This window comes from Pseudophryne corroboree, chromosome 4 (genome assembly GCF_028390025.1).
Source record: "Pseudophryne corroboree isolate aPseCor3 chromosome 4, aPseCor3.hap2, whole genome shotgun sequence".
NCBI classification, from domain to species: domain Eukaryota; kingdom Metazoa; phylum Chordata; class Amphibia; order Anura; family Myobatrachidae; genus Pseudophryne; species Pseudophryne corroboree.
Window position 1 is genome coordinate 289868854 of NC_086447.1, and position 25470 is coordinate 289894323.

Sequence of the window (25470 nt, forward strand, 5' to 3'; positions counted from 1 at the left end):
GACCACAGACACTCCACACACACACAGGGGAGGCTAGACAGAGTTTCACCCCCAAGAATGGCAAGAGAGACACAGAGATTGGAGCCAACCCACACACAGCGCTTTCAACGGTATAGGGCGACCCCCAACCAGCGCTGACTGTGCACCTTAATAGGTTACACAGTCTTTACACAGCCTCCCCTCCCTTCTACAACCCCCTGGTACCGTAAGAGATAGCTGGAGTTGCTCTGGAGGGACTGCTCTTCACTGACAGTGTTTCTGCAGGCAGGAAAATGGCGCTGAACGCTGCTGGGTCCGCACTGAGGAGAAGATTCGCCCCCTTAATGGAGCTGCCTTCCCGCTCTTCTGGAGATTATACTGGCCTGAGGAATTGTGCTGGCAGCGATCCCAGGACCCTGACAGGCTTGAGAGGTCAGTGTAGGGTGTAGGCGCTGCTCAGGGCGCCCCTCACAGCGCCGCACTATGTACTGCTAAGCCCTGAAGCGCAGTTAGTACTGCGCTCCATACCCTGTTGCCGCCATCTTCACACAGACTCCCCGCTTGCTAGGGGGGCCGGTGACTCACTCGCCACTGATCTTCTGGCTCTGTAAAGGGGTGGCGGCATGCTGCCGAGGTGAGCGATCCCCTGTGGTTGGGAACGTTCTATCCCCTCAGGAGCACAGTGTCCTGTCAGCGGAGATAGTGGCTCAGACCCCGCAGGGCGGACACTACCCCCCCCCCCCCCCTTAGTCCCACGATAGAGGGAGGCTGTTGCCAGCTGCCTCCCTGTAAAATAATAAACTGTAAAATAAACTTTACTAAAGAAGCTCTGTAGAGCTCCCCTAGCTGTGACCGGCTCCTCCGCGCACATTTTCTAAACTGAGTCTGGTAGGAAGGGCATAGAGGGAGGAGCCAGCCCACACTCTCAAACTCTTAAAGTGCCAACGGCTCCTAGTGGACCCGTCTATACCCCATGGTACTAATGTGGACCCCAGCATCATCTAGGACATAAGATAAAGAAGCGATAAAGTGGTAATAAGTGCAAGGTGATAACGCAGCAGCCAATCAGCTTCAATATGTAAATTTATAGTTATGAGCTGATTGGCTGGTGTGTTATCACCTTGCACTTATCACCGGGTTCATCACTGCCCCAATATTTGTTGCATTTAATGTGCTTTGCCACCACTCTGAGATTCTGTATGTATATAATGTCCATCACATAATACTGTATGTTTCACCTCTCAGGAATAGGCTTACAGTATTTCCTCTTACATGCTCTGCATGTTAGCAACCTCTTTAGCATGCTGACAATCCATACAATGCCTACAGACTAAAGGCATATCTATATCAGGACTGTCAGTCATGCTCTTCTGACACAGTAACACCCAGTTCCATTAAATCAAGGGGAATCTATCTCTCCAACCATCACAAGTTTGCCATCTTCATGCTAAGCCTGACAATAACGTGTGGTAAGCTTAGAAAGGAAAGACTATGGGGGTCATTTAGAGTTGATCGTAGCTGTGCTAAATTTAGCACAGCTACGATCTTCTTCCCTGACATGCGGGGGGACGCCCAGCACAGGGCTAGTCCGCCCCACATGTCAGTGCCGGCCTCCCCGCACAAATACAAAAGCATCGCACAACGGTGATGCCTTTGTATTTGAGGAGCAACTCCCGGCCAGCGCAGCTCCTGCGCTGGCAGGGAGTTAATTGTCGCTGCCGCTTGCCGCAGCAGCTGCGTGAGACATCACACAGCCGCCGCAGCCCGCCCCCCCAACGGTCCGGCAACGCCTGCGTTGGCCGGACCGCTCACCCTAAACGGCAACTTAACGCCGCCGTTCAGCCCCCTCCCGCCCAGCAACCGCCTCTGCCATGCGCCGGTGCATGCGCAGTTCTGACCCGATCGCTGCGCTGCAACAAACTGCATCGGGCGATCGGGTCGGAATGACCCCCTATGCTGTCAACGGTTGGACGGATTGCCTCTGCAATCTGCTAAATCACAGCATAAGTGACAGCTCTGACACAGACCCACCTCAGAAGAAGCTTTATGGACAGTCAGTATTATAATTAGGCTTACCAGCGCTTGGAGACTACATCATCTCCAAGCACCGGTAGAGGAGAAGCCCCCGGCAATAACCTGAGCCCAGGCTGTGGTGTGAACGGGTTTCAAGCAGCTGTGACACGGCTGTGACCCGTGTTCATTTACCCGAGCTGGATCCAGGGATTTGGTGTGAAAGTGGCATAAGTGACAGGGGACTAGCCAGAACTGTGTGGGCCCCACAGCAACACTTTGAAGGGACCTACATCCCAATTCTTCTAAAGAGAAATCTCTCTCAGCAGTGGCTACTCATTTTATGCTCCACAGTTGCGCCCTAGTAATGTTATGCGCAATGGTAGAGCCCTCGTTCATTTTTTGCTCCATAGTAGCGCCCTAGTAATGTTATGCCCCATAGTAGTGCCCCAGTTTATTTTAAGTCTTGTAGTAGTGCCCTCACCAGTATAACATTCATTACACATACCTCCCTTACCATTACAACTCACAAAAAATGGGATATCACACAGGCAGCCTTATCCTACATAGAAGTCTGGTAAGAAATCCTATCCCGCTGACCTCTTATTTTAACTCACAATGGGGCAGATTTATTAAGCTCGGTGAAGTGGTGAAGTGGAAGGTGATAAAGGACCAGCCAATCAGATCCTAACTGCCATGTCACAGGCTGGGTTTGAAAAATGACAGGAGCTGACTGGCTGGTGCTCTATCACCTTCCAATTTATCACTTCACCGAGCTTAATAAATGTGCCCTAATATTTGCTATCGGCAGCTTTTGAACCTTACATGTCAGACCCACATCTGCAGGTCCTTCTGGGCTAAGCAGATTGCAGTTTACAGTGAGTGTAAAGACAGCGGAGGAGCGGATGGAGCCCAACCATTTCCTACCAGAGGGGGACACTTTCCAATGCAGGAGCAGGGCTCAAAGTGGTCCCGGAGAGGTGATGGAACTCATTTACCCCCCCTTACCTCACTTTAAGCGGAGCCAGGGCCAGTGCTAGTGTTTCCGGCACCCCATGCAAACTATAAATTAGTACCCTACTTCCCATACATTATAAAGGGACATTGATCCCACAAAGCAGCAGCGTGGTCACACAATAGTACCCCCTATTGAAATTACATCACACAGTAGCACAATCTTATTCACATTACATCGCATTTAGTGCCCCTGATTCACATTACCCCACATACTGTAGTAATGCCCTTGAGTGTTAAATCACTCAGTAGTGCCATTTTTCACGTTGAGCTACACAATGGTACTCTTTACAATATACATGTTATGCCACACAGTTGTTGCGCTCCTTACACATAATTACCACAGTAGTGCCGCTTATACAAAAAAAGCCCATAGTAGTAGTGCTGCTTATATACAGAAATGCCCATAGTAGTAATGCTGTTTATACACAGAACTCCCACAGTAGTAGTGCCCCTTACACATAATGCCCACAATAGTAGTGCCCCTTACACATAATGACTACAGTAGTGCTGCTTATTCACATAATTCCTACAGAAGTGCCTCTTATACACAAAATGCCATAGTAGTAGTGCCGCTTATATATAGAATGCCCACAGCAGTAGTGTCTCTTACACATAATGACCACAATAGTGCCCCTTATACACATATCTGCCTCTGTCACTCCAGCAGCTCCATGCCCTGTATCCCTCCAGCAGCTTCCTCACCTCACTTGATCCTCCAGCCCCCTCTCATCTTGTTTTCAAGATGCACAGAGCCTGCTCCTCTTCATGGCTCTTCTTCACTTCAGCAACGGTGACAGCATGACATCACATATGTTGTGCCGGTAAAAAATGCCACTAGGACCTGAGGAGGGGATGAATGCTTTCCAATAGCCACTGAGTACCAGGAGGAGGACGATGGAGTCACCAGAACCTGAGGTAGGTAGAGGTGGCTGCAGGTCATCAGTAACACTAGCGCCGCCTGCATCACTGAATGATGTAGGTGATGGGGCGGGCTTTTCTGTTGGAATTACTGTGCAGGGCAACGGAGGAGATGGAATTAGTCCCCCCTACCATTACAGGTGGTGGAACTCAGTTCCACCTCTTTCTCCCCACTTTAACCCCTGTGCCGGAGATTCCACTTTGAGTGGAGATCTTAATTTCAGCACACCATTTCCAACAGTCTGGGGACAGTGTGCTGAATCTCCCCGACACACAAACCCTCCAGCATGCTTCATAAAGGTTGTAATCAAGAAAAAACCTTCTCTTCAACAGTGCAGAGGTCACTGATTAGCTCTGCTGTGCATGTGAGGGTGTAACAGGAGCATGGGAGATTGTTCATATCAATGCGTAGCTTTACTGAGTGATAGAGACAGAGAGCGCCACCTATATTTGCAGTGATGAGTCCTCCTTTTCAAGGCGGTCAATGGGTTAGACCCAACTGCCTAACAGGAAATTGCGGGAACTTGGTAGACCACTATAAGACCTGGGTCTGGGGTACCCTATGCACTAGCACCCACTGTACCTGCTATAGCTATGCCCATGGTAAGTGACATACACAGTATTTTCTAGTTTAATTTTTTACAATATGGGCTAAAAAAACAAAATGAATTTAAATTCGGGGTATTTTCACCCATATGAAGAACTGAATGCATCTGGAGATTCCCCATCAGCAGCATATGTGCCTTGTTTATGCCAAGTCATTGTCATCAGCAACACACCTATTTGCCCTATCCTCTACCAGACGAAAAAGATACACCCCCTAACAGGTGTATATGCGTGTCTGTGCAGGTCTGTATGAGTCTGTACGCCACACTACCCCTTACATCTCTCGTTCTGCTTCTCCAATGCTAAGGAGTGTCAGAAACTCACAGGTCTGCATTGGCACATACAGTAGGAAAACTTGCAGAAATTCAACACAGCATCGGGCCCTAATTCCTTATAATAGCAATACTGTATGTATGTTCTTTTCATTTTGACTGCTGGGAGACCATTACGTGAATCTATCACACATTCTGTAGAAAAGGTTCTTCTACAGATCACCTTTCAGTCTTTACGAATTATTCTGATTTAAATATACTTCCTTAATGAAATCTATGAATAACTGTACTGAATATTTTTTTCATAAGACTTCTGTACCGTCTCTAATCTGGGCATGATCAGATATTGATCCTAATGAGTATTGTTAATGGTGCTGCAAGCACTATTCTTACTGCTCTGGGATGCATGCCATCTGGACCCACTGACTGAACTACATTATATTTGGAGAGCTAAAGTAACACCTATTCAGTAGTAAATATATTTCTGTTCACATTACAGTAGGGTATATTTTTACCCTCTAGTGACCCCCCTACAATGAATACAGATCAAAACTAGCTATTTAGCTTGTCTGCAATTTCTCTGTATCTCTTAACACATTGACTGCTTTAAGATGTACAGTATTCTTACTTATCACGTCTTTGTTCTCTGTTCCTTTCACTAACGTATCTTAAGGATGTTTTGCCAACCTTTTTTACTGACTGTGCAATCTTTTCTTCTGTTTTCGCTTCAGCAGGTTTTATTGTGTGATTAGTCTGTTTTTTATGCTTTTTTATTCTCCCCTGGTCTGTCTATATATCTTAAATACATTCTCTTAGCACTCATAACAACTGTAGGTCCCTCGGAGAACCATATCAGCTTTCTCTTCCTTTTGTTTTTATTAACATATCTGGCACAAAGTTTTGGCACACTTAATAATGCATTGTTTTAGTATATTTCTATGTTTCTGTCACTGATTCACATAAATGATTTCTCATTTGACTAAAGTCATCCCTTCTTATAATGAAAACATTTGTTTTGTTACACTTACACATTCTGCTTTACTGCTGCCTATATATTAAGCCAATATAACCATTAATCATTAGACACCAAACCTCTCCAACAGGTACATTTGATACTATGGGCAAAATTTACTAAGCAGAGGGTTCTAAATTCCATAATTTTTGAAACCAGACAAGTTAAGAAGCCCAAAACTATTGCAAAAAATGCAGAGAATGCGCACTATAGAATAGAATTTCCGCTCCTGGGCAATCAGCACTTCCCAATTCATTTCTATGACATTGCCCAAAAGTGACCCATTATTTCATTGTGGTTGTGCAAGCAGGCAGTCAGTTTGTTTTTCTTGCAAAGAAGACGTAAATGCCGATATGAACCAAAGAGGACCTGATCCATGGAATTTGTAGTAGGACATTGGAACACAAGGGCTGTATATTTTTAAAATAAGATTTTACTCACCGGTAAATCTATTTCTCGTAGTCCGTAGTGGATGCTGGGAACTCCGAAAGGACCATGGGGAATAGCGGCTCCGCAGGAGACTGGGCACAACTAAAGAAAGCTTTAGGTCACCTGGTGTGCACTGGCTCCTCCCACTATGACCCTCCTCCAAGCCTCAGTTAGGATACTGTGCCCGGAAGAGCTGACACATTAAGGAAGGATTTTGAATCCCGGGTAAGACTCATACCAGCCACACCAATCACACCGTATAACTCGTGATACTATACCCAGTTAACAGTATGAAAACACTGAGCCTCTCAACAGATGGCTCAACAATAACCCTTTTGATAACAATAACTATGTACAAGTATTGCAGACAATCCGCACTTGGGATGGGCGCCCAGCATCCACTACGGACTACGAGAAATAAATTTACCGGTGAGTAAAATCTTATTTTCTCTAACGTCCTAGTGGATGCTGGGAACTCCGAAAGGACCATGGGGATTATACCAAAGCTCCCAAACAGGCGGGAGAGTGCGGATGACTCTGCAGCACCGAATGAGAGAACTCAAGGTCCTCCTCAGCCAGGGTATAAAATTTGTAGTAATTTTGCAAACGTGTTTGCCCCTGACCAAGTAGCAGCTCGGCAAAGTTGTAAAGCCGAGACCCCTCGGGCAGCCGCCCAAGATGAGCCCACCTTCCTTGTGGAATGGGCTTTTACTGATTTAGGATGCGGCAGTCCAACCGCAGAATGCGCCAGCTGAATTGTGCTACAAATCCAGCGAGCAATAGTCTGCTTAGGAGCACCCATCTTGTTGGGTGCATACAGGATAAATAGCGAGTCAGTTTTCCTGACTCCAGCCGTCCTGGAAACATACATTTTCAAGGCCCTGACTACGTCCAGTAACTTGGAATCCTCCAAGTCCCTAGTAGTCGCAGGCACTACAATAGGTTGGTTCAAGTGAAAAGCTGATACCACCTTAGGGAGAAACTGAGGACGAGTCCTCAATTCTGCCCTATCCATATGGAAAATCAGATAAGGGCTTTTACATGACAAAGCCGCCAATTCTGATACACGCCTGGCCGAAGCCAAGGCCAATAACATGACCACTTTCCACGTGAGATATTTTAGATCCACGGTTTTTAGTGGCTCAAACCCATGTGATTTTAGGAAACTCAACACCACGTTGAGATCCCAAGGTGCCACTGGGGCACAAGAGGGGGCTGAATATGCAGCACTCCTTTTACAAATGTCTGAACTTCAGGTAGTGAAGCTAGTTCTTTCTGGAAGAAAATCGACAGAGCCGAGATCTGTACCTTAATAGAGCCTAATTTCAGGCCCATAGTCACTCCTGCCTGTAGGAAGTGCAGAAATCGACCCAGTTGAAATTCCTCTGTTGGGGCCTTTCTGGCCTCACACCAAGCAACATATTTCCGCCATATGCGGTGATAATGTTTTGCAGTTACATCTTTCCTGGCTTTAATCAGCGTAGGAATGACTTCCTCCGGAATGCCCTTTTCCTTTAGGATCCGGCGTTCAACCACCATGCCGTCAAACGCAGCCGCGGTAAGTCTTGGAACAGACAGGGCCCCTGCTGCAGCAGGTCCTGTCTGAGCGGCAGAGGCCATGGGTCCTCTGAGATCATCTCTTGAAGTTCCGGGTACCACGCTAGTCTTGGCCAATCCGGAACCACGAGTATTGTTCTTACTCCTCGTTTTCTTATTATTCTCAGTACCTTTGGTATGAGAGGCAGAGGAGGGAACACATAAACTGACTGGTACACCCACGGTGTCACTAGAGCGTCCACAGCTATCGCCTGAGGGTCCCTTGACCTGGCGCAATATCTCTCTAGTTTTTTGTTTAGGCGGGACGCCATCATGTCCACCTGTGGCCATTCCCAACGATTTACAATCAGTGTGAAGACTTCTGGATGAAGTCCCCACTCTCCCGGGTGGAGGTCGTGCCTGCTGAGAAAGTCTGTTTCCCAGTTGTCCACTCCCGGAATGAACACTGCTGACAGTGCTAGTACGTGATTTTCCACCCATCGGAGAATCCTTGTGGCTTCTGCCATCGCCATCCTGCTTCTTGTGCCGCCCTGTCGGTTTACATGGGCGACTGCCGTGATGTTGTCTGATTGGATCAGTACCGGCTGGTTTTGAAGCAGAGGCCTTGCCTGACTCAGGGCATTGTAAATGGCCCTCAGTTCCAGAATATTTATGTGTAGGGAAGTCTCCTGACTTGACCAAAGTCCCTGGAAGTTTCTTCCCTGTGTGACTGCCCCCCAGCCTCAAAGGCTGGCATCCATGGTCACCAGGACCCAGTCCTATATGCCGAACATGCGGCCCTCTTGAAGATGGGCACTCTGCAGCTACCACAGTAGAGATACCCTGGTCCTTGGAGACATGGTTATCAGCCGATGCATCTGAAGATGCGATCCGGACCACTTGTCCAACAGGTCCCACTGAAAAGTTCTTGCATGGAACCTGCCGAATGGGATTGCTTCGTAGGAAGCTACCATTTTTCCCAGGACTCGCGTGCAATGAAGCACCGATACCTGTTTCGGCTTCAGGAGGTCTCTGACTAGAGATGACAGCTCCTTGGCTTTCTCCTCCGGGAGAAACACTTTTTTCTGGTCTGTGTCCAGAACCATCCCCAGGAACAGTAGACGTGTCGTAGGAACCAGCTGTGACTTTGGACTGTTTAGAATCCAACCGGGCTGTTGTAGCACTTTCCGAGATAGTGCTACCCCGACTAACAACTGCTCCTTGGACCTCGCCTTTATAAGGAGATTGTCCAAGTACGGGATAATTAAAACTCCCTTTTTTCGAAGGAGTATCATCATTTCGGCCATTACCTTGGTAAACACCCTCGGTGCCATGTACAGTCCAAACGGCAGTGTCTGGACTTGGTAATGGCAATCCTGTACCACAAATCTGAGGTACTCCTGGTGAGGATAGTAAATGGGGACATGCAGGTAAGCATCCTTGATGTCCAGGGATACCATGTAATCCCCCTCGTCCAGGCTTGCAATAACCGCCCTGAGCGATTCCATCTTGAACTTGAATTTTTTTATGTATGTGTTCAAGGATTTTAAATATAAAATGGGTCACACCGACCGTGCGGTTTCGGTACCCCAAACAGTGTGGAATAGTAACCCCGTCCTTGTTGAAGTAGGGGCACCTTGACTATTGCCTGCTGGGAATACAGCTTGTGAATTGCCTCTAGCACAGCCTCCCTGCCTGAGGGAGTTGTCGGCAAGGCAGATTTGAGGAAACGGCGGGGGGGAGACATCTCGAATTCCAGCTTGTACCCCTGAAATACTACTTGAAGGAAACAGGGATCCACCTGTGAGCGAGCCCACTGATCGCTGAAATTTTTGAGGCGGCCCCCCACCGTACCTGGCTACGCCTGTGGAGCACCCGCGTCATGCGGTGGACTCAGAGGAAGCGGGAGAAGAATTTTGATTCTGGGAACTGGCTGACTGGTGCAGCTTTTTCCCTCTTCCCTTGTCTCTGTGCAGAAAAGAAGCGCCTTTGACCCGCTTGCTTTTCTGAAGCCGAAAGGACTGTACCTGATAATACAGTGCTTTCTTAGTCTGTGAGGAAACCTGAGGTAAAAAAAATTCTTTCCAGCTGTTGCTGTGGATACGAGGTCCCGGAGACCATCCCCAAATAATTCCTCACCCTTATAAGGCAGAATCTCTATGCGCCTTTTAAAGTCAGCATCACCTGTCCAGTGACAGGTCTCTAATACCCTCCTGACAGAATGGACATTACATTAATTTTGGATGCCAGCCGGCAAAATATCCCTCTGTGCATCCCTCATATATAAGACGACGTCTTTAATATGTTCTTATGTTAGCAAACTAGTATGTTTGACAGGGTCACCGACCACGCTGCAGCAGCACGATCTGCAGGTCTCAGTCTAGTACCTGAGTGTGTAAATACAGACTTCAGGATAGCCTCCTGCTTTTTATCAACAGGTACCTTCAAATTGGCCGTATCCTAAGACGGCAGTGCCACCTTTTTTGACAACCGTGTGAGCGCCTTATCCACCCTAGGGGATATCTCCCAGCGTAACCTATCCTCTGGCGGGAAAGGGTACGCCATCAGTAACTTTTTAGAAATTACCAGTTTCTTATCGGGGGAACCCACGCTTTTTCACACACTTCATGCACTCATCTGATGGGGGAACAAAACACTGGCTGCTTTTTCTCCCCAAACATAAAACCCTTTTTTAGAGGTACTTGGGTTAATGTCAGAAATGTGTAACACATTTTTTATTGCTGGGATCAAGTCACGGATGTTCCTAGTGGATTGTGTATATGTCTCAACCTTGTCGACACTGGAGTCAGACTCCGTGTCGACATCTGTGTCTGCCATCTGAGGGAGCGGGCGTTTTTGAGCCCCTGATGGCCTTTGAGACGCCTGGGCAGGCGCGGGCTGAGAAGCCGTCTGTCCCACAGCTGTTACGTCATCCAGCCTTTTATGTAAGGAGTTGACACTGTCGGTTTATACCTTCCACCTATCCATCCACTCTGGTGTCGGCCCCACAGGGGGCGACATCACATTTATCGGCATCTGCTCCGTCACCACACAAGCCTCCTCATCAAACATGTCGACACAGCCGTACCGACACACCGCACACACACAGGGAATGCTCTGACTGAGGACAGGACCCCACAAAGCCCTTTGGGGAGACAGAGAGAGAGTATGCCAGCACACACCAGAGCGCTATATAATGTGGGGATTAACACTATAACTGAGTGAATTTTCCCCAATAGCTGCTTGTATATACAGTATTGCGCCGAAATTTAGTGCCCCCCCTCTCTTTTTAACCCTTTGAGACTGAAAACTACAGGGGAGAGCCTGGGGAGCTGTCTTCCAGCTGCACTGTGAAGAGAAAATGGCGCCAGTGTGCTGAGGGAGATAGCTCCGCCCCTTTTTCGCTGACTTTTCTCCCGCTTTGTTATGGATTCTGGCAGGGGTATTTATCACATATATAGCCTCTGGGGCTATATATTGTGATTGTTTTGCCAGCCAAGGTGTTTTTATTGCTTCTCAGGGCGCCCCCCCCCCCAGCGCCCTGCACCCTCAGTGACCGGAGTGTGAAGTGTGTATGAGGAGCAATGGCGCACAGCTGCAGTGCTATGCGCTACCTTGGTGAAGACAGAAGTCTTCTGCCGCCGATTTTCCGGACCTGTTCTTGCTTCTGGCTCTGTAAGGGGGACGGCGGCGCGGCTCCGGGAACGAACACCAAGGCCAGTTCCATGCGGTCGATCCCTCTGGAGCTAATGGTGTCCAGTAGCCTAAGAAGCCCAAGCTAGCTGCAAGCAGGTAGGTTCGCTTCTTCTGCCCTTAGTCCCTCGGTGCAGTGAGCCTGTTGCCAGCAGGTCTCACTGTAAAATAAAAAACCTAACATATACTTTCTTTCTAGAAGCTCAGGAGAGCCCCTAGTGTGCATCCAGCTCGGCCGGGCACAAATATCTAACTGAGGCTTGGAGGAGGGTCATAGTGGGAGGAGCCAGTGCACACCAGGTGACCTAAAGCTTTCTTTAGTTGTGCCCAGTCTCCTGCGGAGCCGCTATTCCCCATGGTCCTTTCGGAGTTCCCAGCATCCACTAGGACGTTAGAGAAATAAAGTAGTACAACATTTAATATGTGTCTATTGTTTTCTTTTACAGGTGGACAACAAGTGCCAGCAGGCCCTTAGTATCCAGGCATGCTGGCACTTGAGGTTCTACAGGTACCATCATGCTGGGGCAGGCTTGCTGGGAGTTCTAGGCTGCCTTTAAAAAACAAGTTTATTAACACTTTTATTATTAACCCCACACCCACCGCCACCATGGGTGCACGAAATAGCACAGGGTTTGTTGTCCCTTGGGGGGGGACCCCAAATTTTGGAGAGGTCTCAACTTTACTAGGGATTCCAGCCCTGGACTCACCAGTTGGGCTGGTTAACGTTATGGCAGGGGGACCCCATGCTGTGTGCCTCCCTACTATAGCGTTATCAGATACCACTTCGTCCCATCTATGGCAGTGGTGCTGTGTGTACAATGACAGGGGCGATATACACCCCTGTCTATATCAGCGCTACTATCTACACTCCCTCGCTCTAGCAAACAAGATGTTCTAACATCTTGTCGCTAGTGCTTCCTGCTTCGCCTCGGTAATGAGGCGAAGGAGGAGAGTTACAATCCATGCCAGTATAATGCACCCCTCGCAAAACCGCTGCTTAATAAATTATATTAGATACAGATACAGTCTCTAAGATGCCCCACGTACATAGGACCTTATTCAGCTTGGATCGCTACTGAAACAGAAATAGCGATCTTCTCAATCCTGCTTCTGCTAAAAATCTGCGACGCATACGCAGAAATCAAATACCATCGACAGTTGTGGTTGACCCAGGGCTGCTCAGAATAATGAGAATGCAGTTGCACCAGGCGCCAAGTTTTCAATTGCAGGAATCGAAGCTGACGTCAGAGGACATGCCTGCGTTTCCTCAACCACTCCCCGCAAACGCCATGTTACCTCCCACAACAGGTCACTTCCTGGCGATCACGCTGCAGCTTTCACACACATGTGATGCAGATACAGCGCGTGTACAGTCACATACCTTCCCTGAAAACATCTGGCCACGCCTGCGTTTTTCCTGACACTCCCAGAAAATGACCAGTTACCAAACGCCGGCTTCCTATCAATCAACTTGCATGCGCCTAGCGATCAAAAAAGTTGCTGGATTTTTTCACTGTTTGGCCTCGCGCATGCATACTTCAATCCATACGCTTGCGCAGCCGATGGTGTGGGATCATGTACAAGGCATGGTTTAGCCTTGTAAATGATTGCACCTTTAAAAAAAAGTCCAAGTTCGGCCGGCATCCCGCATGGCCACCGAACTTGGACTTCATTACATCCCGCCCTAGGTTTGACAAACCCTGTATGCGTTAAAGTTTTTTTACAAATTGACATCACTAGGAAAAACAGATAAGTTATATTCTCCAGTCAATTATGTTATTAAATCCTAATAGACAAATAGGACTAAATTAGTTTAATATTCCAGTAGTCCAAAATGTTTACATAATATTATTATTATTTTACTTAATGCAACAGTAATTAAGTTTCTGTGCTATCAGAACCCTGCCTCCTCTTCTCTGTATGGAAGGATATACTTTTTAATACATGTCATTATATGAAACATACACAAATAAAAAATATATTTGTGTGTGCTGGCATCAGAACCGTAACTAGACATTTGGCGCCCTGGTCTAGAAAATAACACGGGCGCCCCATATCTCCCCCCCCCCCCCCATCCTTATTTTGTAAAATAGTGACAAACCCAGAAAGGGGTGTGACCTCGCGGGTAAGTGGCATTTTCATCTTTCTGGGACATGATTTAGAATGCATCCTTTGTGCAATGAAAATATTGGGGTGCTCTGGGGCTATGAAATGTGTGACAACCGTCATTTTCCAGGATCTTAGCACAATTTTTTTTCACCGAACACAGTATCGCTGACTATGCCAATATTAATAAACAAAAGTGTTTATGTCTGTGATGCAAATACAATCAGTTAGTCAATTATAAGTTTAAACAAGATATGTCAATACCCAGAACAATGCAGTGATTTTCTTTGTAGTAAAAGGAAGGGAAAATTGACTGTATACATTAGTTTTAACCAGACAGTTGTTAAATGGCTTTAAAATATATTTCCCACTCCCAATTTCTTACTGACTGTAACTACATGATCTAGCCATGTCAACACCTTTTATGTCAGCAGCAGAGAATCTATAGGAGAATCTACAAATATCTATCATTGGGATGGCATATGGGGGTCTGTTCCAGGTGTTCATACTGGGACTTGTAGTTCCATGTATGCAGCCATAATCTGTAAGGGACATTATTGTGTGATGCATAACTGTGGGGCATAATATGGTGTCATGGGCAAAACTGTAGGGTATAATTTATAAGGGGCATAACTGTGTGGCATAATATGGTGCCAGCGGCATTATGGTGTGTGGTACATATTGTGTAAGAAGCATTATGGTGTGATGCATAATGTGTAAAGCGCATTACGGTGCATGACATATTGTGTAATAGGCATTATGGTGTGTGGCATAATGTATAATGGGCATTATGGTGTGTGGCATAATGTGTAATGGGCATTACAGTCTGTGGTATAATGTGTAATGGGCATTATGGTGTGTGGTATAATCTGTAATGGACATTATGGTGTGTGGCAAAATGTGTAAGGGGCATTACAGTGTGTGGTATAATGTGTAATGGACATTATGGTGTGTGGCATAATGTGTAAGGGGCATTATGGTGTGTGGTATAATGTGTAATGGGCATTATGGTGTGTGGCAGAATGTGTAAGGGGCATTGCGGTGTGTGGCATAATGTGTAATGGGCATTATGGTATGTGGTATAATTTGTTATGGGCAATAAAGTGTGTGGTATTATGTGTGATGGACTTTATGGTGTGTGGCATACTGTGTAAGGTGCATTACTATAAGGAGGAAAAATTACAATGTAAGGGGCAGGAATCAGGAATTATTTTTTCCTGTGGTGGCCAATGTCTGGGAGTGCAAAACTGGGGTGTAAGGTAGTCTTTTCCAGTGAGGCCATGCTGCTTCCAGTCAGGCCACACCCCTTTTTTCACGTGCTCCTATGCCGCGCACAGATGTTTCATTTTTTTAAATGTCCATAGGGGGGGTTCACTTTTTTTGTATGCACTGGGAGCCAAATTCCTTAAGGGATTAGGTTCCAGACTGTGCTCTTGAATTATAATTATACATAAGTCACATTACTGCACAGGACTATGGTGTATTGTTTATAGTACATTGCTGTTATTAATCTGGTACATTATCATGCATGCTAGTACATCCTACACAGACACCCGCCGAAACAGCACTGTACACGTGGGTAAGCGTTGTTGCGACCCGTCGAGGAGTTGTTGGAGTGACTCTTTCCAAGGTACTTATAAGATGCTTTTTTTAGAAAGATCGCTCAAAACAAATAGTAAGACTATAAAAATAAAATAAAAAGCTTATGGCTGCTAAAAACCAGCAGCCCACTGACCATGGTCTGGTTCTTGCAGCACCACACAAAAAACTAATTTGCCTGAGCCAGGAGGCGGGGATTCTTGGACAGGCCCATTGCATGCTGGGAGGTCGAAAGCTTTGACCGTTTGGTGCAAATCCGCTGTCGCGTCATCATATCCCAATTTTATGCTATGGATAACCTGTGGACCCTGCCGGAGAAATACAGTATATATATTTATCTAAGGGCCCTGACCATGCACTCACTAATGCTTTGCTAAGCCTCTAAGCATGGTCTCTTATGACTGCATTCCCTCGGTGGGCCCTTCATGCCCCAGTCCTACACTACGGGTAGATGTAATATAAGGTTACCCTCCCTCCTCATTCGGTTTCTGAGATAGTTGGAGCCAAGGTTGCCATGTGTGAGTGACAGGTGTTGGCTTTTGGCAGGTAATGAGGAAGTCCCTACACAGTAGAGAGCAGGGCAGGAATCCGGAGAGAAGGAGCCAGGCATACAGCTAGCGTAACATGCATCGCAGCAGGTGTTGCAATAGGAATTGTGGAGGTGGGTGAGCATGGCGGGTTCTACCGCCAGAGATTACCAGCCCTGTGCGATGGTTTCCGGCCGCACTGCCCTACAAACAGCCCTGCCACATTTCATACATTAAAGCCACAAAACCTTAACAGTAATATGGGCAATAGATTACTCTCATCTACACCTTTGACAGTTCAGTATCTATGTTTCTAACACATTTTTCACTTAAAAAAAACTTTCTTATGAATGGGAAAGGTGTCAGAAAGTATGGAATGTAACAGAATGGTGTTTATCTTCAATATAAGACACAGGGCTTTATCCTGAGGTGGGAGTAAAGCAAAAAAGAAGTAACTGTGTTGCATTGCAGGTGGGGCAGAATTAAATTGTGCAGGGAGATTTTGATTTGAAAGCGTCGTGTACAAGCTCAGATCTGACTTGCAGTGTAAAAATAAAGCTGTTCAGCATTTGTGGGTTGCATGTAAATGCAGAACGTATTTACCCTGTATGCAAAAAATAAATAAATGGTTTTGAACTCCTTGCATTGGTTTGTCCATGTTCACGGTTCCTTGCCGTATATTTGCTTTACTCCTACCTCACAATTAGCACATAGCAACAAATTACAATGACATACTATTATAAGGAAGTTTTGATAGTGGATACTCCCTTTGATTTTAATTAAAGTTGCAAATAATAGAGTTTTCTATTTTATTTAAGATATACTGTACCTTCTGTATTTTTTTAAGATCAGCTTGTCCATGTAGCTTAAGCCGTTCTCTTTAAACTCAATGTCACATGGTTTTGCCAGCATAGTCAGGACAGTTTGAGCCTCGGAATTACCAATACCATCTAGGAAGCACAACACAGAAGTTCTGTATGAGAATAATTGCATGTTCTGCTTTTTAATGAATGACAGTGGAAACTGCAGTCCACTATAATGTCTTATCAGGTTGTTGACCTGCGTCAATAGAGATCTTTGGGGTGAATTTACTAAAGCTTCTAAAAAATAAAAAAAAAGAGGTGATGTTGCACATAGCAACCAATCAGATTCTATCATTTCTCTATTGCATCCTAGAAAATGATAGACAGAATCTGAATGGTTGCTATAGGCAACATCACCTCTTTTCATTTTTAGAAGCTTAAGTAAATTTAGCCCTAAATTTAGCCCTAAGTGTGCAGCCAAGCAAGTAACCTTTCAATGTGGCTCCTCAAAGCAAGTACAAAAGGGAAATGGGTGGTTCTGGCGCGTCTTGAGTGTCCGTGTGTATTCAATGTGGCTTCACTCAATTTAAATATAGAATAAATTGACAAAAATGTTGAATAAAATGACAAAACAGATAGTGCACACGGTCATATACTATGACACTATTAAATAAAAATGAAGACTCACCCTCTTTGGATTATATAGAGCTGTTGGACAGTTCTCACAACAATGGTGGTCATTCCGAGTTGTTCGCTCGCTAGCTGCTTGTAGCAGCATTGCAAACGCTAGGCCGCCGCCCTCTGGGAGTGTATCTTATCTTAGCAGAATAGCGAACGAAAGATTAGCAGAACTGCTACTAAATAATTCCTTGCAGTTTCTGAGTAGCTCCAGACCTACTCCTAGATTGCGATCACCTCAGTCCGTTTAGTTCCTGCTTTGACGTCACAAACACGCCCTGCATTCGGCCAGCCACTCCCCCGTTTCTCCAGACACTCCCGCGTTTTTGCCTGGCACGCCTGCGTTTTTTAGCACACTCCCGGAAAACGATCAGTTACCATCCAGAAACGCCCCTTTCCTGTCAATCACTCACCGATCAGCAGTGCGACTGAAAAGCACCGCACGAACAACAGCAAAACTGCTACGTTTTTAGTTAAATAACTAAGCGCATGCGCGCTGCATACCATGCGCATTTAGCAACAAATCGCAGCATAGCGAAAATTGGCAACGAGCGAACAATTCGGAATAACCACCAATGTTCTTCCGTAGTTACATAAGCAACAGATAATCATTCGAGCTGCAGTAGGTACATATCATTAATGCTTCTTATCCATTCAAGTAGGAATGACTGGGAAATCCTTTAGCGATCCTCTTTCAATGTCATATAATTAGCAGGGATGACACAGATTGCTAGACATCGCACACGTCAATAGTAAAGACGGTACTGGAAAACACAGGTGAATGACTATACTCACCCTTTTCGTATTAATGTACTGTAGGAAATTCCTGATGCTCCAAGAAGGTGATATTGAAATTGAAAAAGGATGTATTACTATTGCATAAATAGTGCTTAAAAGATTAAAATATATATATATTTTCTTTTTTTAAAATACTAAAATAATTAGCACTTAAGAAAAAGGAGTTAAAAGAGATCAAATGACAGTTACCATTAAATACCATATATATTTCATGGAGAATCCATCCGCTTCCTCAGGCTGGTAGATGGAGAATGACCAGAAATGCCTTTAAGCGGTCTTTAAGAGATCTAATGAACGGCTTTTTCTTTAGTGCTAATTCTTTTTGTATTTCTTTAACAATCAAGGCAAAGTTAAAATCATTTTTTTTACCTTTTACGCACTATTTATGCGGTTGTAGTATATCCTGTTACAATATCACCTCCTTAGATCTACTCTTGGCATTAATAACCAACGGACATCAGGAATTTTAAATAAATGTCCAAAGCGCTTCATTAATATAAAAAGGGTGAGTATAACCATTCACCTGTAATATCCAATACCATCTTTACCACTGATGATGTATGGCAATATATGTCATCCCATTTCATTATATGGAAGAGGATTGCTACACGAAGTTCCCAAACATTCTTATACAAATGGATGAGATGCATCAGGGACGAGTACTGTACCTACAGCTTGGATGATCATTACCTGTTGCTTATGCAACCATGTAAGGACCTCAGTCTGAGAACTAACGCCTGTATATACAGATGTAGCCACGCTCTTCGTGGGCTGTTAACACATTTAAACATACATGTAATGTTGTATGTAATATATGTGCTAAATTCCTGTCCCCAGGATCAGCAGCGGAGTCGTTACTGAATTTGAGATGCAACTCTGTGCATACACACTGTGGAACACAGGAGCTATGAAACGGTTTAGCAACTTAAAAGCATGTGCAGTTGAAAAACAATGACCATTTGCTTGAATATTAGCACAGTGCCGACTCAGAATTAGGCCTTAAGTGTAGTGTCAGATGGCAGCTTTCCAGTTGGATGAAAACGCATCTGAAATCGGCTAAAGTTATCATTTTGAGTGTGCTGCTCTAAGAAAACTCAGCGTAAAAACAGCAGCTGAAATTTTCTTTGTTTTTCAGCTCTAAAACTGATTCAAAATGTTAAATGTCAATTACTTCAGCATGGCTAAACAAATATTCTATGTTACGGCAATTAAAGGTATGCTTTCATTTTGATGTAGAGGTATTTTTTTGTTCTCTATGCTACCAGTGGTGAGTGGACCAATCACATCTGTGTAAATGGGTACGTGGGATACTGTTCTCTTTTTCAAATGATTGTACATAATTTTTACATTTAAAACTTTAGTTCCTAGTGAAAACGCCCAATGCTAAAAGCCCCCATCTCACACTACACAAAGGGGGTAATTCAGAGTTGATCACAGCAGCAAATTTGTTAGCAGTTGGGCAAAACCATGAGCACTGCAGGAGGGGCAGATATAACATGTGCAGAGTGAGTTAGATTTGGGTGGGGTGTTGGGGTGCGAAATCTAAATTGCAGTGTAACAATAAAGCAGCCAGTATTTACCCTGCAAAGAAACAAAATAACCCACCCAAATCCAACTCTCTCTGCACATGTTATATCTGCCCCACCTGCAGTGCACATGGGGGGTCATTCGACTCGATCGCATTATGCAGTTTTTTGCAGCCGTGCAATCAGGTCTCAACAGCGCATGCGTGCGGGCCGCAATGCGCAGGCACGTCGCTGCCCGGCGACATCCATCGCCGGGCAGCGACGAAAACAACAAAGAATGCGTTCGCAGCAGCGAATGCAAGAAGATTGACTGAAAGAGGCCAGCTGGGGGTGTCAACTCACCGTTTCCTAGGAGTGTCCGGCCGTTTCCAGGGAGGGATCCTGACGGCAGCTCCAGCAAGGATCATTGCAGCGGGTGGGTAAGTCCTGAGCTGTGCAGAAACTGACCAAACTTTTGTTTGTGCAGCTCTCTGCACAAGCGATCGCTCCCCTGCACAGCGTTTACCCCCTACCCTGTAGGCGGCGATTACCTGGTCGCAGCAGTGCAAAATTCCGCCTGCGTGCGACCAGGTCGGAATGACCCCCATGGTTTTTCATAATTGCTAACAAATTTGCTTCTAGGATCAGGTCTGAATTACCCTTAAAGACCTGTCTCCTCTACTATATCAGCAACCCAAATGGTTCATCATCCATGAATATCTATAATGAGCTCGGCTCTGAAAAATATTATTAGCACTGATGATTATTATTACAGGTTGAGTCTCCCTTATCCAAAATGCTTGGGATCAGAGGTATTTTGGATATCGGATTTTTCCGTATTTTGGAATAATTGCATACCATAATGAGATATTATGGTGATGGGACCTAAATCTAAGCACAGAATGCATTTATGTTACATATACACCTTATACACACAGCCTGAAGGTCATTTTAGCCAATATTTTTTATAAAAATGTGCATTAAACAAAGTGTGTGTACATTCCCAGAATTCATTTATGTTTCATATACACCTTATACACACAGCCTGAAGGTCATACAATACAATATTTTTTATAACTTTGTGTATTAAACAAAGTTTGTGTACATTGGGCCATCAGAAAACAAAGGTTTCACTATCTCACTCAAAAAAGTCTGTATTTCGGAATATTTGGATATGGGATACTTAACCTGTATTATGCAGACTCTGTCAGACATTGAATATATCTTAAGCTATTGCTCTGTTTTACTTTATATTCTGTGTAAATTATATATTTTTTCAATTGTGATGTGTGAGGACCCTTTGTTTTTTCTACAAGGACCATTTACTCCTAGTTATGCCTCAGCTGTGTCACCTTATCCAATGTCCTTTCTAGGGACGGGCGAGCCATGCAGTCGCACAGGGCACTTGGACCTCTGCTGCCACAGACCAAGGCATGTACACCAAAATGCATTGGAAAAGACTTGCATGTACACCAAAATGCATTGGAAGTGACTCACATTAACCCACCAACCCTCCACTACAAGCCCTGCAGAGCCATCCACATTACTCATCATCCCCCGTTCACTCTCACCAGCTGACCCATACAATATATCTCCATGTGACTCCAGGTAGAACTATAGATGGAAGGGGGAGGACAATGCTTTCTGTGACCCAACACTCCCATGTACTGACGAGCGGCCAACAAACACCCCGCATACCGGTGCCACAGAGGATGTCTGCAGCAAGCTGCTGGGCCCGCTGTATTAGGGCTAGCCGCATCTCTGGGTGACACCAGAGGGCGAGTGTTCCAACCTACCACTCCTCCCCCTGTCCCATGCTTTCCCGGTACCGGAGGACAGAGAAGTGTACTCAGCAACTTAACGTTTGTATACAAAATAAGCAAAAAGCAAATCACAGTAAAAACAGCCACAATGAAATATACTTTCTCACATTCTAGTTTAGATTTGTTAAAGATCCATATTTAGCCCCAAATGTGTTACATATTCACTTACATTTCTTAGTTGCTTAGTTGCACAGCCCCCTGCCAATTTTATTGCAATTAATGAGTCATTTAAATTTTTAACATTGATGTAATCAACAGAAGAGCACCACGGGCTATATATAGCTCACATAGGGCCATTGTTATCTCTCCTTGTTACTGGTTATAGCTTAATTGGGTGATGTCTTGAGCCATCTAACCCAATTAACACCATAGGAACAATAGCACAGCAAAATAGTTTCTCAGGGAACAGATGTGGCCCAAAGCCCATACACTTATGTGTATGGGACTCTGTGTTTCAATTATGTGTGTCTTATTCACATAATTAGAACACAGAAGCAACAAAACTACACTACTAGCGTACACTGATCAGTGAAGTGTGTGACATTTGTACATGTGTGTTTGACAGAGTCTGGAACTGTGTAAAATGGGCTTTGGCGCAAGCAGCCACTGGTTCTCCTCACACCAAGTTCTGCTGTGCTTTGTCTACGACTTTGGGGGATAGCCAAGTACCCGCGGTACATCACCGCAGGTAATTATATCATCTAGGGCTTTCCTATTAGCCCTGATAAGCCGCCACTCGTTACCTGTTGCTGCACCGGGTGCCAACTCCTGACAGCTTCCGAGTGCAGCGTTGCACTTACGGCCCCGCCGACCACAGACCGCTTCCCCGTCATGTGACTGCTGCCAGGTGAAGAGGGGGGATGCGGGTCACGGCTCCTTAGCAACCTTATCAACGTCAACATATACTGGTATCGGAAGCGTTCATTGGTACCGGTTCTAATCAGGATAAAACATGTACCAATTCCATATATGGACACTGTCATGGAGGAGACATCTGCTCAGATATACAATATATCAGTCTTATTTCTCTTATATATTTTTTATTGTTTTTAAGCAGTATATAATCTTCTTTATACATTAAACATTTAATAATTCCATCCTGGTGATGTGTTATTACCCTGTAACTGTATAATAACATAGCGCTACATTTACACCACCATGTATAACTTTCTATTGGCTGTATTTAGGAGGCCTGACTAACCCCCTCTTAAGTAGCTGCTTGGCTGAAACACCCCATACCAGCGCCTGTTGTTTACTTTGATTGGTATCCTCTATCTAGTGTCTGTAGTACTGTGTTTAGCTTATCACTGTGACTGTGATACAACTAAGTAATGTAAAATGTACAGAAAAATGGTACGCCTCTTTTCTTGCAGCATCTCAGTCATACCAGGCATCTCGCACCATGGGGTGTAAAAACACCCAGTAAGTCAGGACATACAGTATCTGTACCAGAAGAGATTATTCCACATATTTCAGGGATGACTTAGAACAGACCTGGCCAACCTGTGGCTCTCCAGCTGTTGTGAAACTACAAATCCCAGCATGCCCTATCACAGTTTTGTTATTAGGGATTGTTGAAACTGTGGCAGGGCATGCTGGGACTTGTAGTTTCACAACAGCTGGAGAGCCACAGGTTGGCCAGGCCTGACTTAGAATTTCAGAACACATTTGATTTATGACTATACAGATGTGTCCTCTTACATCTTGGCCCAAGTTGTGTATGGTATGGTATGGTCTATGGTAGCTGGGAGCTTCCACTACCATAACAGTGTAGCTCAGAGACCCGGCCTAGGTACCGGGGAGAACTTGCACCTGCCTTTGGGCTATTGCAGGTTTCCATGAAGCGACTAATGGTAAGCCTGAAGAAGCTCTGAGGCGGAAACGCCAAGTCTCAAGAGGCTGCAAGTGGGCATCTCAGAATCAGGCACATTGTGCTATAAGTATGCCTTTCTGCAAGTAAACAGATGATATTCTTATCTACCAGTTAGCTAACTGGATGTAACAGCTGCTCCGTCTGTGGTGCCACAATAGCTGGAATGAGTGTCTTGCAAAGCCTTACTGTAAGACAGTGCTGGCAAATACTGCATGTATATCCCTAATAAGCAAGCTCTGTTACTTTACAGTTTTAATATCCCAATATAGTTAAAACTCAAAGCACCAACAGAGTATGTTTGCTGGCAAGTGAGACTTCAGATGCTAAATATGTAATTAGTGAGAAATGAAATGCAAAATGCTAATGTACAAACCTTTGATGATGAAGAATGATCTGAATTGCAAAAAAATGTTTTATGGTATATGGATTAAATAGAATAAAAATGTGTTTGCGTTTCCTCAGTGGGCTGAAGAATAAGAAGTCAAGTCTCATAAGTTGTGATCTAAAGAGAAAGTCATGTGTATTCTAAATGGGTCTGTTGTACAGCGGGATGAGGAATACAAAGAGACTTATTTGGTGGGGGTGGGGGGTGTCTTCCAGCACAGGCTAAGCACTCAGACACCCATTAATAAGTTATGTACATCGCTGCAACTACAATGCTGCATATTTAATGAAACTAATCCTTATTTAATGGGAAAATATACCCATATACTATTCTGCACAGGGAACCTAATTTTCTACATTTTTACATCTATTAACCTGAGTGAGAACCAATTACCTCTTCATCGTGATAGTGGCTACAATATTATTTTTCAACCAAGTAATCTTTCAGTGTGTATGGTCTGTTTAATAGGCTGTTTCTATGTACAACCTTTGTGCAATGCAAACACCAAGGGGTTTATTTATGCAGTATCGGGTTGTAAAACCTGGGACTTCTGATTCTGCTTATGCCCGATAATTAAAAGGGCAATGCTTTTACTAACCATATCTTGCTAATAAAAGCATTGTCCTTTAAAATATCAGGCAATATAAAATGATCAGATGTGCCAGGTTGTAAAACCCAAAATTTTGTAAATAAACCCGCAAAGGTCAGGTGAGCCCAGAAGAGTTTTAGCGCTTGTGGCAACATCTTATTCTTCTGCTTACCTTTACTAAAATTTGATTTTGGGAAGCACTTTATGAATCTTCAAAATCAATTGAATCAATTCCTTTTGGAGTTTCTAAACTTTGTAAAAAAATCCCTTATTTACTTCAAATCGATTTCACATTCGATTTTCAAATCAAATTCAATGTGGATTCATGTTTGGAAGGGATTTAGAATTAAATTTATGAAATCCCTTCCTAAATCGAACCTCAAATCCCCATTGAAATCCTCAGCAAAATTGAATGTAAAATCGAATAGAACTTCCTCATTGCTTTCTATTGGTCCAAATGTATCACATGCACACTAATTAAAGGGGAAGCTCTCTCTTTACACTGTTTTATACATGAAGACATAACTGATGGTAAAAATGTAGTGCTTTTTAAATAAAAAAAGAAAAAAAAGATGATATAGTTGAGAATAAACTTACTCCTAATCTGCCTTCCTGCCTGCCTTCAACTTTATGTGTTCGCGGGTCAGTTTTTGGTCGAAAAACCTCTGCCTGCTCCCTGCTTATAATAATAATAATAATAATAATAATACATTTATTTTGGGGGGGAGTGGTTTTTTGTGCAATTATGCAACAGACGGAGGCAGAGCACAATGTCGAACATTTTGCAAAATGATATAATAATATGCCCTTCGGAAAAAACAAAACAAAAACAAAGATGCATTCTGTTATGGATTGGGTGACTATATGTGCCTCTTTATACTTATGCTCAGCAGGAGTTTGTGATTTTGACAATGGAGTCAGAAGTCAAGAGCAACCACCATAGCCTAAATAACCTTTTTTGGTGGAAGAAAAACAAATTAAAACAATATACAGGTTGAGTATCCCTTATCCAAAATGCTTGGGACCAGAGGTATTTTGGATATGGGATTTTTCCGTATTTTGGAATAATTGCATACCATAATGAGATATCATGGTGATGGGACCTAAGTCTAAGCACAGAATGCATTTATGTTACATATACACCTTATACACACAGTCTGAAGGTAATTTTAGCCAATATTTTTACTAACTTTGTGCATTAAACAAAGTGTGTCTACATTCACACAATTCATTTATGTTTCATATACACCTTATACACACAGCCTGAAGGTCATTTAATACAATATTTTTAATAACTTTGTGTATTAAACAA

The 25470-nt window shown here is 44.3% G+C and overlaps 1 protein-coding gene across 4 annotated transcripts in view; it reads right to left on the reverse strand.

Annotated features, from left to right (window-relative positions):
• The window catches only part of ZBBX (zinc finger B-box domain containing), a 437896-nt gene that overhangs the window by 209450 nt on the left and 202976 nt on the right, over window positions 1–25470 (reverse strand). For all 4 annotated transcript variants that reach the window (XM_063916186.1, XM_063916188.1, XM_063916187.1 and 1 more), the window contains one exon: window positions 16534–16654. In XM_063916186.1, the coding sequence (XP_063772256.1) occupies window positions 16534–16654 (121 nt within the window). The remainder of the gene's footprint in view (window positions 1–16533; window positions 16655–25470) is intronic.